General features: G+C 43.6%; 1 protein-coding gene across 1 annotated transcript in view; it reads left to right on the forward strand.

Moving 5' to 3' along the window:
- rnf216 (ring finger protein 216) overlaps window positions 1-22,489 on the forward strand; it is a 34,944-nt gene continuing 12,455 nt past the window's right edge. Inside the window, exons 1-13 of the mRNA XM_084072599.1 lie at window positions 1-114; window positions 879-1,005; window positions 1,491-1,618; window positions 4,740-6,107; window positions 7,168-7,238; window positions 7,987-8,092; window positions 8,586-8,747; window positions 9,190-9,301; window positions 10,444-10,577; window positions 12,080-12,130; window positions 17,418-17,555; window positions 18,234-18,382; window positions 19,444-19,522. Coding sequence (XP_083928725.1) covers window positions 939-1,005; window positions 1,491-1,618; window positions 4,740-6,107; window positions 7,168-7,238; window positions 7,987-8,092; window positions 8,586-8,747; window positions 9,190-9,301; window positions 10,444-10,577; window positions 12,080-12,130; window positions 17,418-17,555; window positions 18,234-18,382; window positions 19,444-19,522 — 2,565 coding nt within the window. The 5' untranslated portion in view covers window positions 1-114; window positions 879-938. The remainder of the gene's footprint in view (window positions 115-878; window positions 1,006-1,490; window positions 1,619-4,739; window positions 6,108-7,167; window positions 7,239-7,986; window positions 8,093-8,585; window positions 8,748-9,189; window positions 9,302-10,443; window positions 10,578-12,079; window positions 12,131-17,417; window positions 17,556-18,233; window positions 18,383-19,443; window positions 19,523-22,489) is intronic.

Genomic DNA, 22,489 nt, shown 5'->3' on the forward strand with positions numbered 1-22,489 from the left:
TGCGTGTGACGTCAACAGTCAGTCTTGTTTTGGCAGTTTATTCCCGCTGGTCAGTCAGTCATCAACCGCAAAACAAAACGTTCTAGACGAGACTGTCTACATTGTGAATCCGAGGTACAGTATGCTTTAGCAGGACATCATATATATAACGACATGTAACTCTATACAGGGACGAGCTGATCGACTGCTGGCCAGATATTCACACACAAGTCGCACTGTTTGCTAGTTGCTCGGCTAAGCTAACAACATCTCGCGACTTCTCCTTTCGACTGTGTTTTTCCTGGTGGAAATGATACATTTCTGTCGTGTTTGTCAGGGTTGTTGTTAAAATGTTTTTAGCGTGGTAACAGTTAACTCCATCTAGATTATGTATTAAAGCACTGCACAAAATACACGACGAGGTACCTAACGCTAGCTTGTAAGTCAAGGCAAAAGGTGCGAAGTTTGGGAGCGCTTGTAGCGCTACTAGCTCCATTTAGAGTATTAACTGGAAGGTTATGGAGACATGAATGGAAAGTGAAACAAAGAGAAAGCTAATAGGAACTTGGAGAGGAGAAGATAACATGACGAGATGACTACTGTCATTTCTCCTGGTTTTACACTAAACAAACATAATAGAGAGCTGGCCTGGCACCATCAGCCTGCTGTCTATTTACATTATGCTACATATTAATACATGAACTTGCTACATAGTGAAATAATGAATCTGATTTGAATTTAGCATTTCATTGAAAATGTATCTAAAGGTAAAATGGTTAATGATGATTCTTGTTTTTTTTGTTTTTTTTGGACTGTATTTCCTGTCAACTGTGTGTGTCTGTGTGTGTGTGTGTGTGTGTGTGTGTGTGTGTGTGTGTGTGTGTGTGTGTGGGGAACAGATGTTGGTGATCTTTGAGCTGTGGCTGTAGTGACCGTGAGCCTGTTAGTTTAGTATCACAATGGCAGAAGGAGGTGGTGACAATGACGTCATTCACTTGGGAAGCTTCAACGTTCATCGCAGTCATGGTAAGACCACTTTTTGCTGAATGTTTGCCCCAGAGAATAGACCCAGTAGGGTACATGTGAATGTCATGTGTACGCAACACCTGTGGACCTGCTGTCCTTCAGACTATTAGCCCTGTTTATTTGTTGTCTTATCTGGTCTCTGCAGTAATGCGTGGCTTACATTTTCTGTTTTACTGTTTTTATTTGATTGTGTTCTTTTTTTTAATGTGTTTTATGATATATTATATTGTGGTGTTTATCGTTTTTTAACCTGAATGTTGAATGTAAGCCCAGATCTTCCCTCGTTTTCAAGAGGCCTTGTCTTTATCCAGACCATGGTTGTAATTAAGAATCTGTTCTTAACTCGTTTTACCTGGTTAAATGAATAAACATAAGACCATCACATGCTCTCTCATTGTGCAGTATGTGCACTTGCATAGTGTTTTCATACATACATAGTACAGACATGAAGTATATACATACATATGTATGATGTTTGCTTTTAGGCCGTCGATCACGTCGGAGGGAGCTCATCACCATTTCTGACGACTCTGATGAGGAGCCGGTGACTCTGGTACCTGGCACTGGCAGTCCTGTTTTGGTTCCAGACGACGATGACGTCAGCATACTGGAGGTGAGTGTCTTTGGCTTCAGTATAAGCCATCATTACCATTCTTAGGTTTCAATAACATGATTCAGTTCATTTTTTTTTGTGGTTATTGGTCACATAACATAAATGGTGATTGGTGAAATACATTTCGTCAATCGCCAATGTTTTATTTTGTCCAAGTGTCCGAAAAAGGGATACGGAGAAGCACTAAGCTTGTCGGGCCCTACCCCTGGAGTCTTGCATTTCCTTTTGAAAAAGCACGCCTCATGGCACATCTGTACAGACCAATTATTTGTTTACCAACATTGAGACTGGACGACGCATTACTGTTTTTGATTGATTGAATATTTTATTAGGCAAAAGAATGTAAAACAACACATTTACATTTAAAATACTTTGTCTAACAGGTCCGTTCATAAAAGTCCTTGCGGACTTGTTTCCAATGAGGGCCTTGGTATTCAATTCATAGACATATATAGTGGCACCACAGTTCGAATATCATTACACAAAGAAATAAAAAATAAAACAGCAAAAAAAAGTATATATATACATATATCTATATATATATATATGTATATATATATATATATATATAACATTATGTACAACCAAAGGAATAAAAAAAGGGGGGAAAGATATGTACAAGAACAGGGGGGGGGGGTCGGCTGTCTAACGGGAAAATGGTACTACCTCCTCTTTTGGCCTCCTGAAAGGTGATTTTTTAAGGCTCTTTTAAATGAGCCCAGCGAACTGCATTTTTTGAGGGATGGGGTTAGACCATTCCAAACCTGGGTGGCAGTGCTGTAGTAGGAGAATTTGCCCATGTTTGTTTTATGGGTGTGTGGTACCAAATTGTTGTTAGCGCTCCCTCTGGTATTGTGACTGTGGGTGTCACTAACCTTTTGGAGGTATTTACTCAGATATGCGGGAATAGGGGGCATATCGGGCAAATTTTCATTTACAATTTTGAAGGCCAGTCCCATTTTTAGTTGTTTAACCCTGTCTTCCACCCTGAGCCAGCCTAGGCTGGCAAAATGGGTGGGAGAAAGGTGGGTCATGGGCCCCAATCCGAGGAGTAGTCGAATCAGTTTGTTTTGGGAGGTTTGAAGCTTAGTCTTCAGTGACACTGAGGTGTTGGAGTACCAGGAGGTGCTAGCATAATCAAAATGTGGTTGAATCAGGGCCCCTGAGAGGGGCCTGAGGGTTGACAAAAGAGGAAACTCTGCCCATAAATTTGGTTCTCTGGTTTACTATTTTGACCACCTTTGGCTTTGACCCCATGCTTTCACCTGACAGGTATTTGTCGAGAATACAACCCAAATAGGTAATCTCTTCTTTGCTAGAGATAATTGTGTCATCGACTTTGACCTTGAAATCATTTACCTCCATCTGTCTGAGGGAATGTTTGGTCCCAAAGAGAATGGATTCAGTTTTCCCAAGGTGTAGTGACAGTTTGTTATCGGTAAGCCAAGTACGGATTTTTGAGAGTTCGGAGCTGAGCGCCTCCTCAACTTGCAACTTGTCCTCTCCCGAGATCAGGAGTGCCGAGTCATCAGCGAACAGGAACAATTTGCAGTTACAGGCAGCATTCATGTAGTTAATGTATAAAATGAACAGTAACGGCCCTAGAATGCTGCCCTGAGGAACCCCACAGCTCACCGGGAGGGAAGAGGACATGGTTCCGTTGATGTCAACCACTTGTTCTCTTCCCTCCAGGTAGGATCTCATCCAGTTTAGTGATGTGCAGTCAAAACCAATCGCCCTCAGTTTATCAAGTAAAATTTAATGTTTTACAGTGTCGAACGCTTTTTGGAGGTCCAACATAACCATGCCGCAGTATTTGCCCGCGTCTACCTCACGTTTGATGTTGTCGGTCAAATACAGCAGGCATGTGTCAGTGGAATGGGAGGTTCTGAAGCCCGATTGGAATTCAAACAACAGTTTATGCTCGCTGAGGTAGCTGTTGATTTGTTCTTGAATTAATCGCTCTACAACCTTTGAGATGGAACAAAGGATGGAAACAGGCCTATAGTTGCCAGGTTCTATTTTGCTTCCTTTTTTATGCAGAGGGATTACTCTTGCCAATTTGAAATCCTGTGGGACGTGACACTGGCTGATGGATAGGTCTGTGATTTGGGCTACTATGGGGGCAATAGCAGTAGCTGCATCTCTGAGGAATCTGGTGGGGATATTGTCAAGGCCGGTGGCCTTGTTCGGCTGGAGGCTGAACAAGGCTGTTTCATGAAAAGGCTGTTTCATGCAATCAATTGCAATCAATTCCCAACAGATTGTTTCGGGTGCGCTGGTTTCAGTTCATTCAACCTCCTCTTGTGTGTTGGCTAGTGAGGCGCGTCCTAGCAAGACATGACAGAATGGGTTTCATTTGGTACCGGCCTGCGCGCACATACTGGTTCTTATCAGTGTGACGTTGTCTGTTAAGGGGTCCATACATGCATACATTACATACATACACTGAGATATATACACTATTACACACTCTGCATTGTTGGTTCCTGTGTCTCATCTTCCTCTTGACAGAACCCCATAGATTCACTATGGGGTTCATGTCAGCCAAGAGAGTTGGCTGGTCAATCTAGCACAGTAATATGGTTACTAATAGTTTTAGCACTGTGGAGAGGTGCCAAGTCCTGCTGGAAAAGAAATACTGCATCTCCTTAAAACTTGTCAGCAGACGGAAGCATGAAGTGCTCTTAAAATCTGTTGGTGAATGGCTGCATTAACTCGGAACCTGATAAATTTAGTGGACCAACACCAGCAGATAACAATGGCACCCCAAAACTTTACTGACTATGTAAACTTCACTTTAGACGTCAAGCATCTTGGATTCTGTGCCTGGAGGAGGCATTAATTAGTGTAGTAGTATTTGGTGCTTAAATGAAAATGTTTTCAGAAGGTTGACATTTCTGTATTATAAATCCTTTTTAGTTTTTTTACAGGGGGTTTAATGGTATTGGCCCCAAATGTGTTTGCATTTTATGTAAAGTGCCTTCATCACGTTTTTGCCATATTTGTCTGTAAAATCATATTTGGTACTATTCGGCTATCTGCCAGCCACTGGCTGGTGGGACAAAAAATACATTTCCTGTTTATCATTGTATGTTTGTTTGGTATATTTCTATGTCAGGCGCTACCTCCACGAAGACAGGTGATTCGCCCAGCAGCAACATGGAGTGGGTCACCAGCCAAACCAATCCAAGCCGCGGCTCAAAGTACGACAGCCTCAGAAACTCTGTCCAGGTACCTTGAAGCTGCCCCGTCTACCTCCAGAGATGCCAAGGGCCACGCCATCTCAGCAAGACTGCTCATAAGAACTGCGTCTTCTCCAACACCGCAGTCTAGAACAAATGGAAACAGAGAGCCTCAAGCTGGCTCTTCAACACATTCACAGTCTCAGCCAAAACCTTCCATACACTCACAGCCGCAGCCCAGTACTTCAACACTCACAGCTTCGTACACCCAAACGAGGACAAGTACCTTTGCCCCGTCTACCTCCAGAGATGCCAAGGCCATCCCTGCTCCATCTCGACAACATACACAAGTTCCAGATCCACCGCAGCCGCAACCTAGCACATCCGGAAAGGCACAGCCACAACCAGGCACGTCAACACACACACATACACAGTCCCAAGCAAGTCCCAGGAAAGTACCTCTACTTGCTTGCAAGCCCTATTCCAGCGTGGTTTCCCACACAGGCACTTTTCTCCCGGCAATCACCGTTGACGGGCCAACACAAGCCATCGCCAGTACTAGTAACACTCATAAACCCTCGCAGGATAACCCGCAACCTAGTGCTTCATCTGCTCATACGCGCACACACACCCAGATGGACCCTCAGCCCAGTACATCCAAACAGACCCAGTCAAGTGTGTCCATGGGTACACATCGTCCATTGAGGAATCTCATCCGCCAGCCAAAACTGGAAGAACGCACCCCCACAACTCAAGCCCAGACACAACCCCAATATCCTCTCATAGCACCAAAACCCGGAAACCTATTCTTCCTCGGCCAAATCAAAGCAGAGGTGAGAGAGACAATCCCACCTGCCGTACTGATAGCTGCAGCTCCAGAAAGACTGGGACAACCAGAGGCAGGTCACCGGATCACCTTGGGCAGCCAGGCAGCGCCAGGAGTGGCCAACCCCAACCCTCAGCCTATGGCTGAGCCTAATCAGGTTCCCCCAGCCCCTAACCCCAATGCCAGGGTGCCTAACCCCATCCCCAATCCCCCTGTACCCCTTGCGCAGCCAGCATCAATCCCCCACCACAGACCACCCTTTCTGAGAGAGGCGAGTCTGATTCTGGCTCCAGCACCAGCCCCGGTCCCAGCTCCGGCCCCAAACCCAGAAGGGGCCAACCCAGCCCCTGGCCTGTTTGTGATCCCTCCTCCAGCCCCAGTAGAGGATGCCAGGCCTGGTCCCTCTGTGCCACGAGAGGGAAACAGACCAGAGAGGCCTGAGTATCAACCTCATATTAGAGCTTTGATAACTGAGGTGGTGAGTACTGGTCATTATTTGACTTTTTTTGTCAACATCGGGATCTGCAATTATGCAGCCGATGTGTCCCGATTTCTTTAAATCAGAATCAGAATCAGAATCAGGTTTATTGTCACATCACAGGTTTACAAGGTAAAAAAGTGGGTGAAATTTGTTTTTGTACATCACTCCCATCGCAAAGTTAAATTCCGTAGAAAGAAGAGTGGGGAGAGAGAAAAAGAAGAGGGGTAGGGGGCAAGTGGGAAGGAGGTCAACATGAGAACAATAGAAGGCCAAAAACAAGTTATTTACAAAGTACCTGAGATGAGAGACAAACCCGGTGTCCCTATTTTGGGCATATAAGATGAGGGAAAAAGCAGTTGTGAGCTTGTAGATGGGCTATTTTTGAAAAGGTTTGAATAGGGTTTAAGTGGTTAAATAAAAGTGACATTGCAGATAGAAATTGTTCTCAAATAGAAACTTTAATCAAGTCTTCAAGTTTTCAAATTGATGATGAAAATGTTGCAGTTTTTGACAACAATCGGTCAAAACATTTGTAGTCGGTCGCTTAAGTTTCTCCAAAACCGGGATCAGCATCCGACCCAAAGATAGGGCATCGGTTTGCCCTATAAAGAAATGCTAAATTTAGTATTGTTGTAAATAAATTAACAGAAAAAGATCACTTGAATATGCGTGACTATTGCTATTCTAAGGAGTCACATATAGTATATAAACTCCTGAAAACATTTGCGATTTGGGTGCCTTGTATTACAAATCACATGAATTGTGTTTTCTGTTTTTGGAAATGTGCCTTATTAAATCTGTCCCTTACTCAGAATGAAATGGTCACTGAGGATTTGACTGTACTTGGTAATGGTATATGTCCCCTAAACACAGCAATCACAAAGAGACATAATATATTTCTCACAGTTCAATCTCATGAACAAGACAAGTGCCTAGCGAGAGATGTTTAACCCAGTGGAAATTTTAAAACATTTTGTGCTATTTTCAATGGTGTCTCTCCCTTTCCTCTTCTGTCTCTCTCCCTATCCATGTCCTCTCCTCTGTGTGTCTGGTCCAGTTGGATTTATTCCCTGATGCCCAGGAAGCCTATGTAGCAGAACTTGTCCAACAAAACAATGACTTGAATGTGTAAGAAGCATTTACTTTCCTCCTACATGACTTAATTAAAGACTGTGATTAGACAATACAGGGTTATGGTCCGTATCAACCAAGGGTGCAGCTTCCTGAGTTCAAGTGACAGACAGTTCATATGAAGTTGGCCTGTAGTTTTGCTGTTTTACCCCTGCCGGTGTCAGAAAGAATTTCCCTCAATGCAAGTGGGTTGGTTTTTGACGAACTTTAGACTCGATTTTTTTTACCTTTTAATAAACATTGTCATAAATACTATATGCTTCCAGTCGCTAGTTTAAAGTCTTTCGATCATCACTATATGCGTTTTGGTAAATTATGGTCTCATTTATTTTAAAATTGATTATAAAGTAGCTTATGCTCTAGGAGGGGCGGGATGATTTGATTGACAAGCTACCCAACCAATAGCATTCATTTAGCGATTGATTTCCGGTTGCTTTTTTGTATATATTAAAGATGGCGGATTTGAAATTGTTGAAAAATAGGCTTCATTTACGGTCTTTAGAGTCTGGGGGTGTGACTTTGTCCATCGCTTTTATAAAGTCTATGGTATCAACACAGAATCCTCAGTGTTAGTTTAACTCTGAGAGTTTATACATACAACCACATGTAAGGGTTAGATTTGATTGCACTCAAAATTACAAATGGATAAATGAACACTGAGGATTTTACCGTTTTATGTAAATGTTTGTATCTCCGTGTATATATTTTTACATTCTGTGTGTGTGTGTGTCTGTTGCGTTTCTAGTGTGTGTAATGCACTGTTGGAGAACCCTGCGTATCCCAGGAGAGCGGCAGCAGCTATAGCAGTTCCCACCAGCATCCTGCTAGAGTCTGGAGAAACACAGACACCGGTAGGGATAGGGGTGTGTCCGCATGCCTGTATGTGTGTGTGTGTGTGTGTGTGTGTGTGTGTGTGTGTGTGTCTTCAGGTGAATAAGTAACACAAGAACTCGACAGTAATTTAACATTAATTCATAATCACTCCAACTGCAGTTTGTGATTGTAGCCCCTTGCATACACATGCATGATGCAAAGAGAGGAAATACACCCCTCCCCTCACCATTCCATTGTTTCTGGCTTGTGCATACATAAACCCCTGCTGCTGCTTGGTCAACTCATGTTTTTTCTAAACAATTAGGTAAGGTGTAATTGATCAGAATGACAGAGAATGTAATAAGCTTAGTATCATGGGTGAACCATGTAATGTATAAAGTCTTAAATCACTGCAATTTCGTCTTGGATGTGGAAGATCCCACTGTGGGTTCAGGTCTCAGGACCTGTGTTGTTACAGCACATATCACCCCTCTTCATGCTCTCACTGTTCTGGTATTTCTGTCCCTGCAGGTGACTGAGGACCTGTTTGACTACAACAAGCTGGGGACAGTGGGACCAGAGGCCATGATGCAGGCTGTGGACCTGCTGATGGCAGACTTCAGGATGCTCAGCTGTCAGGACATCAAATGGGCTCTCAATGCCCTCAAGGGACACTATGCAATCACACGCAAGGTGCCGCTGCTTGCATAGAACATGATATTATGCCCTCGCCTCCCCTTTTTTCTCTCCATTGTTGTCAATCTATTCTCCTCTTTCTCAAACCCTTACATGTACGTAATCACAATATGAGTGTACTAATATAGCGAACTCACTATCCTTTTTGCTAAGTTCTGGTATGTCCTTGGTGCTACAACAGGAAGAATAGAGATGGAAAGAGCAAGTAAAAACAAGGATAGAAACGGGTCAAATAATCAAATGTTTCTGATATGAGTAGAGGGGAAAACATATACTTGCAGTGTATATATAGCATATGTAGTAACAGGCAAATTGTGACAAATATGCTACAATCTTTATGGATACATTTTGGCCCATTGCAATGTTGACACCTCTGACGCTGCTTGCAATCACTTCCACTGTTCCCTGTCTGACTGGTTTTATAATTACCTATCTGCAGGCCTTATGTGAAGCTCTGAAGAAATGGCAGGAATCAGGCGACCCCTCAGGAAAGAGGCGACGGAGTAGAACTTCCTCTGAACGCTGCTTCGTAGATTTCCAGTTTGAGCATGGTAAATGCACTGTATCACTTACTCTTAAGTGCATACACGCCATGATAATCTAACCACTCTGTCTTGTATACAGTACATTCCACTCACAGTGCACGCATAGTTGCCTGTAGAGTCTGAACAGTATAGGCTAGAATAATGTCACACAAATTAACCTTTACGGAAAGAGCTGCCATTTTGTTGTCTTTTTTTAGTTAATATGTTTGTTTTTTCTCCATGAGTTGTGTCTATAAATCTGGAACCATAATAAATAATTTCAAAATAAATTACAAACAGAAATCTTCGGGTTGGAGGTTTATAAATTATGCCTACATACTAACCTTTATCCCCTACGTAAAAGACGCACATGTTTGATTGTGGCCAAAAAGGTTTGGGTGTTTTAAGCCATGTTGCACACCTGCAAGTGTGTTAGTTTGTGACTTATCTGTTCCTCCTGTGATTCAGGCTTGCAGTAACTTAATTTGATTGTCCAATCGATAGTGAGTTGTGAAATTCTAAAGAACAGCTATACATTAATTACAATATGTATTCCATACATTTCTTTATTGAATTTTGAATTATGTATACATACAGTACTGTGCACATCATGATATCAGTTAAGCATAGCTGTCTATTTTCTCTTAGTATTAAAAACAGTGCCAGAGCTGTTGCAATAGTTAATCGAACCAAGCTATATGAATGTGATCATGTACGCATACTTTGTTTTTACCAAAAGCATGAGATGATGAGTAAAGGAAGACCCTACCAACTAGAAAAGGGTTCTCCTCTGAGCATAGGTCTTTCGACAGGCTGCATGGCCTACCCAGGGTTGTGTCAGTTGTTGGTTGCAGCTGCCAGGACACAAGGAAGATTTTGAGATGTTGGAATCATTTGTATGGTCAGAATATACTTCTAGACATCTTTCTTTGTACATAGTACATGTACAAATATTTTAACTGAGAAATAAATGTAACAATTTGGGGTGGTTTCAATTTCAGGGCGTCTGACACTGTTTGGCAGTGTGGTGGAATCACCCTGCCAAACCAGAATGTTCTGGCAAACAGGAATGTAAGATTAATAATATATTGTAATGGATGTATTGCACTGGGTCAGACCGACCTAAAATAATGTAACTAATCATGATTCACCTCTTTGTTTCCTGACAGGTTCAGTGAAATATGAGAAGAAAATGGTCTTCCTTGAAAACGACCGGCGTTATTTCAGGACTTATGCAACGCTGGAAGCCTCTGTTCAGAAGGAGCTCTCCTTCTATCAGCAGAAGGCCAAGGAATGGGCAGAGGTATGTACACAAGCACACATGGTCAAAAAAAGCAGTAGACCGTAAAATTGTCTCACATATACAGCCACAAACAACATATCCTGTCACAAAGCTCTGTCACCATTTCACAGTATTATGTCATTTCCATGATGGTTGGATCATCCGTTGGGCTACTGCACGCAGTAGCTTTGTTGAAGGCAGGTGGGGAAATAAGTTGATACTGGCTGAAGCATGTCGCACCTCAACTAGTATAAATGGGCTGGTTAGTTGTCATGCAAGTAGTTACTAAGTTGAGATTTACATATCACTACATTACATTTAGTTGATTATGTATATGCATTAAAGAACAATATCGAAAGAATATGGCATTGAGATATTCTATTTTTCTGCAACATATAGCAATATAAAAGAAAGGAGTTGCATAATTTCACAAGATCGATGCAGATCTGTGTAAACTTGTATATTCACTCTAGCAATGATTAGGGGAATCAACAGTATTTCAACACTCTAGTTGACTCAACATGACACCTGTGTGAAGTGAACATAGGATCGGTTACCAAGCACACATTAAAGAATTGCATCCTTTGCGGTGTTACTATTGCACTTGTATACATTGCGATGTAGATGCTGAAACAATATATTGTGCAGCCCTAATATGCACACAAAACAAAGTAATTACAGTAAAGAGAAAGAGGTAGCTATGCTAAGTGTAATATGTGGCTGTGGTCTGCTCAAATTCTATTAAAGCGTGTGTGTGATGCTTCAGTGAGTTCCATGTTTATATTTAATTGTTGATTGCTTTATGATTGGATGCAGCTACAAAGTTTTTTTTTTACCAACCAACCATTTATACATTACTAATGCTTTACTAGCTAAGACATTCCTTTAACCCTTTAAGACCTGGAACGCATCTGTGTCACTTTAGATTTCTTTGGCTATTCAAAAATAGTGAAAACATTTTTTTTGTTAGGATTTAGAAAATGCTTAGAAGCGGCCTCAGGTCTTAATGGGTTAAGTAAAGAATTTACACCAGGTTCACCAGATGCTGGTTATAAAGGCACATGACCGAGCGACCACAGCAACAAGCGTTGATGCTGATTACAGTTTAACATCAGTTGACCTTGCAAATGCACAATCATTAATTAATGAAATATTTGCCATATTTCAGTAGGAACTTTAGTAATGATATGTAAATAATTCTTAAATGTCACTTAGTGTAGGTCAAAATGAATGAAATGGTTCAGCCGGTTGCTGCACAGACCTGCTCCTAGTGAGTGCAAAGACTGGGTTGAAATCCCACCCAATCTTGTATCACATGTCTCTCCTCTCTCTCTGCCCTTCAATTCCCTTCTGCACTGCAATAAAGCAGGAACATGCCAAAAAATATTATAGCTGCTGTTGATGATGGTCACAAGGATGTGACATTATATGACATGTTCTCTTATCGTCGGGTGAACAATGCTGTTGATTATCTTCTCTTTCTCAACTGTCCCTACTGTCTGTTTTTGCCCCACCCACTCCAGCACGAGGACTTCTTGCTGGCACTACAGGTCAATGAGGATGAATATAAAAACGTAGGTCCAAAACAAATCTGTCTGTTTATAATGCTTAATTTACGTCACTCACAGTTTCTATATGTTTGTATGACATACTTGATGTGATGTCGCTCGTATTGCTCTCAATCCACTCTGTTGTCACACACCCCATTCCCCATTCTCTAAATGAAAAATGAATTCTATAAATAATATGAAATGTATCAAAAATAGAGGTGTTTCTGAATTTAAACGTATTGCTAAGTGCCCATATGTTGCTGAATTTAACTTAGTAATGGGTACTAGTCTTTGTATTCACAGCACACCTTACTGTGTGTGTGTGTGTGTGTGTGTGTGTGTGTGTGTCTTTGTCCTTGCTGCTCAGCTGGTAGTATAGTTGCTGCTGGGTTTATATTTATGATGCACTCTCAGTGTGTTATGTCAGCAGTTTTCCACCAAGTTTTGAAACCTAAGAGGTCAGCTGCACAAACATTAAAATGGACCCTCTAATTAATCTATATATATTTGGCACGAGAACTTTTCTGCCAGTAAAAATGGCTGAAGGTCACGTATAATTATCTGTGAAGCTACAGCCGCAGTGCAAGTCCCTGCAAAGCAATTAAGCTGAATAATGCACTGTAACTTTTGCAGGCAGTTTACAGTAATTACTAATTTTCATTGTGCCATGAGGCACATAAAGACACACACTGGAGAGCAATAGGCGACCAGACCCCTGGAGCATTCCAGTCAACTAAGTATATAGTCCGGGAGTCATGGGGCTGAACGTGGTTTCGTCGGTAAAAGTTTTTTTCTCAACTGATTCTTGCTGCTGGGGGTCCCCTCTTAACACATTGACTGCCATCGGCTAATCTCAGAACGTCCATCGTAGTGCCAAGCAATTTCTTACCTTTTTTGTTTTTTTGATTCCGTCATAGGCCCCGCTAAATCCGTTTAAAATCCGCGTTCATTTGGTTCGACACAAACACGGGACCCGACCGAACAAAACGCTGAAAACCGTGCGGCGATCCGACACTGCATTCTGGAGAACGAGAGGAAAACGCTAAAATGGTGGATGCGGTGAGAAAAACAACAAGCCAGAGATAATGGCGTCCAAAGTTGACCGCTAGACAGGAAACGGAGGCGGGAGAAAAACCGGAAACAGTATTATTTCGTTTCCGGTCCGCCCACTTCGAGACCGGAAGTGCAAAAAAAATCCGGAATCTGCACCTGCACGATTTAACATGGGAAAACTACGGGACTACGGGCTACGGGAACGGCAGTTAACGGTTGGATTTAACGGCCCGTAGGACTACGGGCCTGGCAGTGGATGTGTTAAGGATTCAAGAGGGTGCCCGGTGAAATCCCTTGAGCATTTTTTATTATTAACCCCTTAATGCCCAAAACACTAAAAATTCACCCAAAATAGACTTCTATGGTATTTCATGCAAAATACTTGATCTAAATGCTTAAATTTGGTTTCTACAGTGTGTATCCATGTAAGTGGATGTGTACAGTGCATTAGATTTAATATTTATGCATTCTTTAATATTAACCCCTTCCTGCCCAGAACAACATAATCTTTAAACTGTGATATTGTACGTGTACAGAAATCGAATCAAATCAAATGCATTAGATCTGCTTTCTACAATAGTGGAACTTGTTTCCTTTTGGATGAATGCACATTAACCCTTTCAGGCCTTCCATCTTGAGCATCCTGCACAAAAATATCTACAGAACATATTCCCCTGGGGGGGGAAAAAGAAAAGAAAACAATATTAAAAAAAAAAAATATATATATATATTCCCCCAGCCCTAAGCCACCACTGCCTCAACTTATCCGACCCAATAACCGCGCAAGCCACCTTCCGGATAACCTTGTCATTGGACAACCCGAGTCGGAAGGCTCGGCGGGCCTGGGCTGCAGAGACAACCGAGCGGAGCTGCAAGAGGCCGATGCCGCCATCGGAATTGCTTGAGTAGAGGATCCCGTTGCTAGACGATTGATGCAAGTGGAACCACTCCCTCACTCTGACCCGGATAGCCTTGTCTACATCCCTCAAGGGTGTGGGGGCGGTGCCTATGTGATCCGCGGCGTAAAGAACCCTCGGTAGGGCAAAGCGGTTCAACAGATCAAACTTCATTCGGGGATCGAGGGGGGCCCTGCCGATCCTGTCACTCCACGCGGAGATCGAGGCTTCGCAGGCCGGAGCCGAAAAACCGTCAAGCGGGCTCACTCTGAGGCCGAGATATTTCTCATAACCAGCAGGATCGATCAGGTGCAACCGCTCACCGTCAAAGGCCCAATCGGTGTTAACATTGTAGGTGAGCCGGCCGCCCTTCTTTTCGATAAAGAACCCATGACACTTACCGGCGTTAACCCGCATGCCGGTAAGTTGGCAGAAAGCCCCCAGAATGTTGAAGTTTCTCCGCATGCCTTCCCTTGAGTCACTAAACAATGCTAGATCGTCAGCAAACGCTATCGCCACCACGGAGACATCCCCGAAGGAGAATCCCCGCCCTTCGCGTTCGATAGTGGTGATTAATGGATAAACCGCTAGATTGAAAAGTAGGTGAGACAGGGAGTCACCCTGTTTCACACCCACCTTCATTTCAATGTCTGGTGTTGTCCCTTCCCCACACCTGACCCTCGTCGTACATCCATCGTAGCCCGCAAAGATTATGTCCGCCATGTGCCGGTCGAGACCCCGCCCCTCCAGCATCGCCCGGAGGTGTTGACGCGAGACCGTATCGAACGCTTTTTAGAAATCGATGAACACCACGCCCAAAGGTTTGCCCTGCCCCTTACTGTGCTTTAACACTGACTCGAGTAACATCAAGTTCTCCGAGCAGCCAGACGAGGGAATGAACCCCCGCTGTCGAGGGTGTAAGGGGCAGGCGGCTCTCATTCGCCCGTCGAGGATACGGGAAAAAATCACGGGGGCGATGGTAATGGGCCTCCAGTTGACAAGTAGGACTAGCTTGGCGGGGTCAAAACCTTTAGGGATAAGCGTTGTACGGACCGCGAGCCGTCAGGGTCCCATAGTAGCAACTCAGAACGAGTGATACCGTCGGGACCGGCCGCTTTGCCGTTCTGCATGCGCTGGAGACAAGAGTGAACCTCTTCACCCGAAATCAAATCGCCGAGGACAGTATTGTCAGCCCCACCGAAGGAACGGAAATGGCCCAGTCCAAGAAACGGTCGCTCTAGCCCCCAAGCATTTTGGTAGAAACGATGTATTCCATGCATGGGTATCAAGCGCCGAAAATGGAACTCGGGAGAACCAAACCTTTAGGGGTAGTGGCTATCCTGGGCGAAACAATAGGACACCGCACGCCCGCCCCAGTCCCCGACAACACCAACCACCCGGAGGGCCCACAAGCCCGCCGCTCAAGAGCGACGAGACAGGACCCAGGGGCGATTAGGTGTCATACGAGGACCGAGGCTAGGTGGACGGGTACCTAGTCGCATAAGTTAATGAGTCCAACTCGACACGCGTCAAGGAAGGCACTTGGAGGTATAGGGCTTTAACGCCCTGATACTCTCGAAAGGCTGTGTCCCCACTATCTCCGGGGCACAATTCATTGGAACCATAACTGATTTAATGAGCCTTTCGCAGTTTCACTGTACAAGCCGTTTGTACTTAGACATGCATGGCTTAATCTTTGAGACAAGCATATGCTACTGGCATGATCAACAAGGTAGGCCTCCTGTTCCGCCGCAACAGCGCGCCCAGCTGAGGTGCGCGCCGTGGGGTTGCCGGTCCGCGGAGGCCGCCCGAGGCCCCCCGTGAGAGGGGCGGGCGGTGGTCTCCCGGCGGCGTGCACTGCGACGGTCACCACTTCCTCCTTTGCCCCCTAGCCAGGTCGATGGCATGTTACGGGGTATCGGCGCCCGTGGCCCGGTACGCAGCTGTTTGGTCGGTCGCCGGAGTACGCGACGCAAGCAGGGTTTGAGAGTCTCCGGAGCGCGCCTTTGCGCCCCCGCCGCATACGGATCTCCTCGCCGAGCCCCGTGATGGGGCTCGAGGCGAGGCCGACAGCGGGGGCCCTCAGGCGGTCCGTGGCAGGGCGACTTGGTCAGACGGTGCGTCTCGGTCTCGCTAGGCCGGGGTCGGCCGCGGAGGAGTGCGGAGACATAAAAAAAAAGATATAACTAACAGGTCACTGAGCCCAACCACTCTACCTGAAGGTTGCAAACCTGCCCCAGACTACATTTTGCAAATGATTAAATGTGGCTGCAAAACTGACAACCCATGCCATTCCAAAAAATGCAGCTGCAGAGTACATGGTTTGCCATGCACATTGTCCTGTCACTGTTATGTTGTAGGATGCTCGAGACAGTTTTAGATAGGATTCTTTCCTTTTTCTTTTATAAATTCATTTAAACTTGGTTCTTGTCTCCGTCTCTGATTCTGGTGTCTCAGGAAAATGTGGTTAGTTGGTATCATTGGACCTTAACATGGGATATGCTGTATATGACCACTTCCACATAAACATTATTAATTTCTTATACAGCTAATTTGAAGCATTTCAATTGATTTACTGTGCATAACATGTCATAAATCAACATTTTTAATGGATTTTGGTGCTTCGGGTGTGAAGGAGTTAATATCTATGAAATGTTCTAATGTGAAATCAAAAAACAAAATTTTACACATCCACGTTCATTGATAAACACTGTAGAAATCTAATTTGATGTGCTAAATCAATATTTTTTGCATAAAATGCCATAAAAAACGTTTTTTTTGTTTTGGGCATTTAAGGGTTAATGACTAAAAGATGGTTGGCCTCAAAGGGTTAATATGCATTCATCCAAAAGGAAACATGACCAGTTCCACTAATAGACTTAGTAGAAAGCAGATCTGATGCATTTGATTTGATTTCTGTGCATGTTCTATTTCACAATATCATAGTTTAAAGATTAAGTTGTTCTGGGAATGAAGGGGTTAATATTTAAAAGTTTACAAATATTAAATCTAATGCACTGTACACATCCATTTCCATGGATACACACTGTAGAAAGCAAATTTTAAGCAATTAGATCAAGTATTTTGCATGAAATACCATAGAAGTCTATTTTGGGTGAATTTTTAGTGTTTTGGGCATTAAGGGGTTAATAATAAAAAATGCTCAAGGGATTTCACCGGGCACCCTCTTGAACACGTTCAGCCAAAAATCACCCTTTGGCTCCCGGACTAATATAAGGTATAAATGGATACATTTAGCTACACTGTATTTGCCAATACAGCTTGCACTGAGTTTGGGAGTTGATATTGACAACATTTTAGTCAGCACCATTTGAAGTGTATTTGTACACCTCTCTTCCCAGGACGGACAGCTGATCGAGTGCGGCTGCTGCTATGGCGAGTTTGCATTTGAGAAGATGACCCAGTGTTCTGACGGTCATCTCTTCTGCAAAGAGTGCCTGGTCAAATACGCTCAGGAGGCAGTCTTTGGCTCTGGACAGGTACACACACACACTCGTGACTTTGTAGTACAACGGTGTCATGATAAGATGCGGTGTGAGCTTATAGATCTGCTATTTTGAACAAGCAACACTGATGTACAGGTATAAATTAACCTTTTATGTGGCGTTGTTGCTGTCATATTCACTAGCAGAGATACTGTCTTGTCTGATTCTAACTGCTAGTCATTCTTGCCACATACTTTTGAGATTTGTGCTTCTATTGTGTCATAGCTTCCATTATATCGGTGTTTCTCAAACATTTTCATGTCAAGGACCCCCCAAATTAATACATATGTATTTAGCTGTGCGCCCCATCTGAAACAGTGGTTGTGAAAGTAGTCCAGGGACCCTCAGAGTTCCTTGAGGGGGTTCCAAATAGACCCTTACAGGTCTATAACTTACAGGTCTATAAATCTGAGAGTTATAGGTCCAAGACATTAATAGGGTTTGATTGATTGATTGACATTTTTATTAGGCAAAAAGAATGTAAAACAACACAATTACATTAATAATACTTTTGACTAAAAGGTACGTCCAAAGTAGTCCTTGCGGACTTGTTTCCGTTGAGGTCCTTGATATTCATTTCATCAGAAACGGTGCTTAATAATAATGTGTGTGTGTGTGTGTGTGTGTGTGTGTATTCATGTGTTATATCACTTCTAAACCTGTATGTTACAGTCTGAGCTGAGCTGCATGGAGGGTGGGTGTACCTGCTCCTACCCGGTGTGTGAGCTGGAGAAAGTTCTGCCAGAGAACATCCTCTTGAAATACTACGAGAGACAGGCAGAGGAGGCTGTTGCTGCCACCTGTGGTGACGAACTAGTACGGTAAGGGAACTGTGTGTGCGCATGCGAACACAATGGGATGTTGGGGCGATATATCCAAATATCCGATATGATACATAATGAAAAATCTCATTTTTTGTATTGTCGCTGTCTGGCGGAAACATTGTTTTGTCTAAAACCAAAAGACTTGTATTTCAATGGGTCGTGTTAGGGATTTAAAGTTCAAACTGGAGCTACAAACCACCAGTTTATTTTTCCGGATAATGAGGAATGGTATAAAGAATAGTGATGACATTGGTTATTAAAACAAGTTCAACAGAAGTCTGGCAAACATCAGCAAACACACAGGCTGGCTGTATGGATGTGTGTTTTGAGACAAAGGGAGAATCCAGTCCTGTTTGTAGTGGGAGGTAATGAGAGGGAGGTACTACCACAGGTACACTGAACCATCGTGGGGTCTCCTTGTGGAATGGAGACCCTACAGCTCCCGCCCAACAGGTGCTGCCCCAGCCCGTAGGAGCACATGCAATGACTAATTTCACCCTCCCCGCCCAGCTTCTCTCCCCCGAACACGGGCCAATTGTGTTCGCATAGACGCCCAACAAAGCCGGTTGCACCACGGTGGATTAGAACCCACCACCTCCGTGGTGGTGGGCAGGGACTTTACCACTGCACCACCTGAGCGCCTTAAATTTGTAGTTTCTAACATATTCAATGTAGTTATTATTTAATCACAAGCTGTTAATACTTTTCAATTGTAAATATTTATAAAACCAACGGACTTAACCACTTTCAAAACTTGCGAAAATAGCAGATCTAAAAGCTCACAATGTGTTGCGACGTGTTGTGTGCTTGTAGATCAGCTATTTTCACTACTTTTGTGTGACACTCTTGTACAACGTCGGGTATTCATGTATGAAAAAGCAAACAGTTGAAATATGGAGATACAAGGTTTCTGCCAGACTGTAACGATATATCATTTTCATAATTCATTAAAATCATGTGGAGTTGAGAACGTGGGGGTGCCTGGACTGTATGTGTTCTGTGTGATTGTCTTTTCTGTTGGATTTTCTCTCATCACCTTCCCTCTTTGACCCCCCCAGGTGTCCATTCTGCAACTTTCCAGCCTTGTTGGACAAAGGCATGTCCTTGTTCAGCTGTCCCAACCCCCGATGCCGCAAGGTCAGTCCCAGGTGTACACACATGCACATGCTCACGTTCACACTCACGGCTTTACATTAATGTCTGTCATCCCCACCACCTTTTCGAAAAGGTTAGAAAGTATTCAGTTTTTTTTTGCCAATTATTTTTGTGCCCCTTTTTCTACCCAATTTATTTGTTATGCCAATTAATTCCTCCCACTGCTTGCCACTGCTGTTGTACCCTACTGGCTCACCTACCAGTGAGGAGCCCCCACTCAGAGGACGTAGAGCCTTCGTCCTACTCCTCCTGCTCAGCTTTCCCCGCTGACAGGCGCCGCCCCAGCCCATGGGAGTACATGCGGTGACAAATATCACCCTCCCTGCCCGGCTTACCAGTATGTGTTCGTATAGATATTCGGCCAAGCCTTTTCTGTTTGTTGTTAATACTGAAAATGTCCACATAGTCAAGGTTTATATGCATATATGTAGAACCCACCCAAAAAATACTTATTGTGCAGTGAGCTTATAGCTGTTTTTTTGTAGTTGTTTTGTCCAAATTTGGAACACCAGGTTGTAAATGGTTGATCATCCCATCAGAGTGATTGACTATATAGGTCCTTTTATTAACATTGTTATTACCACTATGATATTATGATCAACGTCAACTTGCCTGGTAAATTATTTCTTGAATCGGACTAATGTGAAGACATTGCATATGAAATGTATCAGAGTTATTAACACATCCTGTGCAGGAGGACGCCATTTATTTAATCCTTGATTTTAATTTGTTTAAAGGCCAAATGTGACCATGGGAATGGTTTCAACATAGCAGACAAGCTTGCTTGAACACGTGCCCTCCATTTCTGGCATAGATGCAGGACAAAAAGAGGCTGAGAGAGACAGAGGGATCAAAGTAAGGCAGGCGGTAGCGTAAATGAGAGACAAAGATTGATGAACAATTAACATTTTTATGGAGACGATGAAGAGACTCCCATCTGGGGAGGTCGCTGACTGTGTCTCGCTGTGCACCCCCCCCCCTCTGAGGAATGCGGGGGGAGGCTTTGCTTTGTCAGACTGTCAGCCATCTGCCAAGGCTGTCACACGGATTCCTGTGCACAAGCTTCATTATTTACCACACACAAGTGCTTGTTATTACTATACTTTTGAGGACATCAACATTTTTGGACGGCAGTTTTATAAATGAAATTTTTGCTATTTTTAACCCTAAATCTACAAGCTCACAACTCGTCATGTAGCGACGCGTTGTGAGCTAGTAGATATGCTATTTTCGGTGCAGGACACTAACCCCAACCTGAATCGTTTCCTAATTGTAAGCCTAACTGCCCACATCTTTTTCTAAACATAAAACAACAATTTCTCTTTTGAGGACCAGGAAATCAAATTGTACTTGTAACTTGTAGGGATATTTGGCCCTCAGAAGTATAGTAATACAAGTACTCGCACCCGCGCACGCACACACCATTTATCTCTCTCCCCCTCCATTTCTTTCTTGTCTCTCATACCACACACACATGGCTTCCAGCCCTAGATTCCCAGAATTTGCAGTGTAAGAGATGGGGAAATGACGTTCTTATCAGCACTCTGAGACCCAAGGCCTGTATTTGTGTCTGTTGCCATTAGGTTTTAGCTTCGCTAGCAGCAGGGCTTAAAGCATGACTGTCCGTTCATTTGTCCAATACTTTGGTCCCAAACAAGATATACCGAAAACTAGTGGCTAGATTGCCTTGAAATTAGCTGTGCACCTTCATGCTTCCCCGGAGGATAAATTTGATTTAGGTGACTCCATGGCTTTTCCTCTAGCGCCACCCTTAGGCAAAATGTCCATGGGCAAATTGCCATGAAGCTTGTTTTTTGGCATTTTGTGCTGCTGCGTTCTCAATAGGTTGTGTACAGTAAGTAGGTAGCCCATTCCTGCTCTGTCTTCTGTTTTTCCCTGAATAGGGACGCTAGGGTTCATGTGGTTAACCCCGCTAGATAGAGTTCAGGGCTCTACATTTTGCAGTGTTAGCTAAAACCTAAGACCTTTGCAAAGATTATTGCATATTAAACTTTGAGAAATTTGATGGTGAACGTTCTCTCGCAATCTCTCGTATGCATGTTGGCTACATGTTTGGGGGCAATACGTTTTTATTAGCTACTAGCGCAGGGCTGTAAGGATGGGAATGTAAGTCTCTCTGTCACTCGCTCTAACCACTTTGGTCTGGTTGGGTGAAAGGTAACTTCATCATAACCGAGAATCGTATCAGAGCCAGAATATGATCTGTTGCTGTTAGGCATTTTCTACCCCAGAATTATCATTCTGTTTTTGTCTTGATCTTGTTTGTACTCATGTCAATCTCTGAATGAGATCACTGAGAAGCATATAGTTGTAGTTAACCAGATCACGTAATGCTGACGCTCATCCTGTAGTTCTCCACAGCAGCCTGTAGGGAGAGCCAGAGGCTCACAGCTGAAGCATCTCGGAAACACAATGCACAGCTGCACCTCATTACACACACACACACACACACACACACACACACACACACACACACACACACACACACACACTGTTAGACATGCACCAGATGTATCTTGGGCTAGTTCCTGTTCTAAATCTTTTGAATAATTCCCAGTTATTTGACTGGCTCCTTCCCCTTAACCGGGCCTCTAACAACTGCAGATTCAAGCCACATCAGTGGTTATGAAATATACCTTCCTAAGTTCCTAGGATAGACTGTGATTGAGTACATTATTTACCACCTTCAATATCATTGAACACAACTGTAACATCTCTGGTTTTAGGCCCTGCTGTTGGCGATAGGACATCAAGGATTGCTGTTGGGTGTATCATTTAGCTATCTACTTCCTCTTTAGTTTAAGATCGAGGGTGCATTGTGCTGGTTGTTGCATGCTGACTAGAGTGCCTGGATTTCCCCTGTCTACTGGAAACCCCCTCAGTTACAACAAGTTGCCCTAAGTATCTAAACCAAGAAAAATGAATAGA

The sequence above is a fragment of the Gymnoscopelus microlampas genome (genome assembly GCF_963454915.1).
Source record: "Gymnoscopelus microlampas genome assembly, chromosome: 11".
Taxonomy (NCBI): domain Eukaryota; kingdom Metazoa; phylum Chordata; class Actinopteri; order Myctophiformes; family Myctophidae; genus Gymnoscopelus; species Gymnoscopelus microlampas.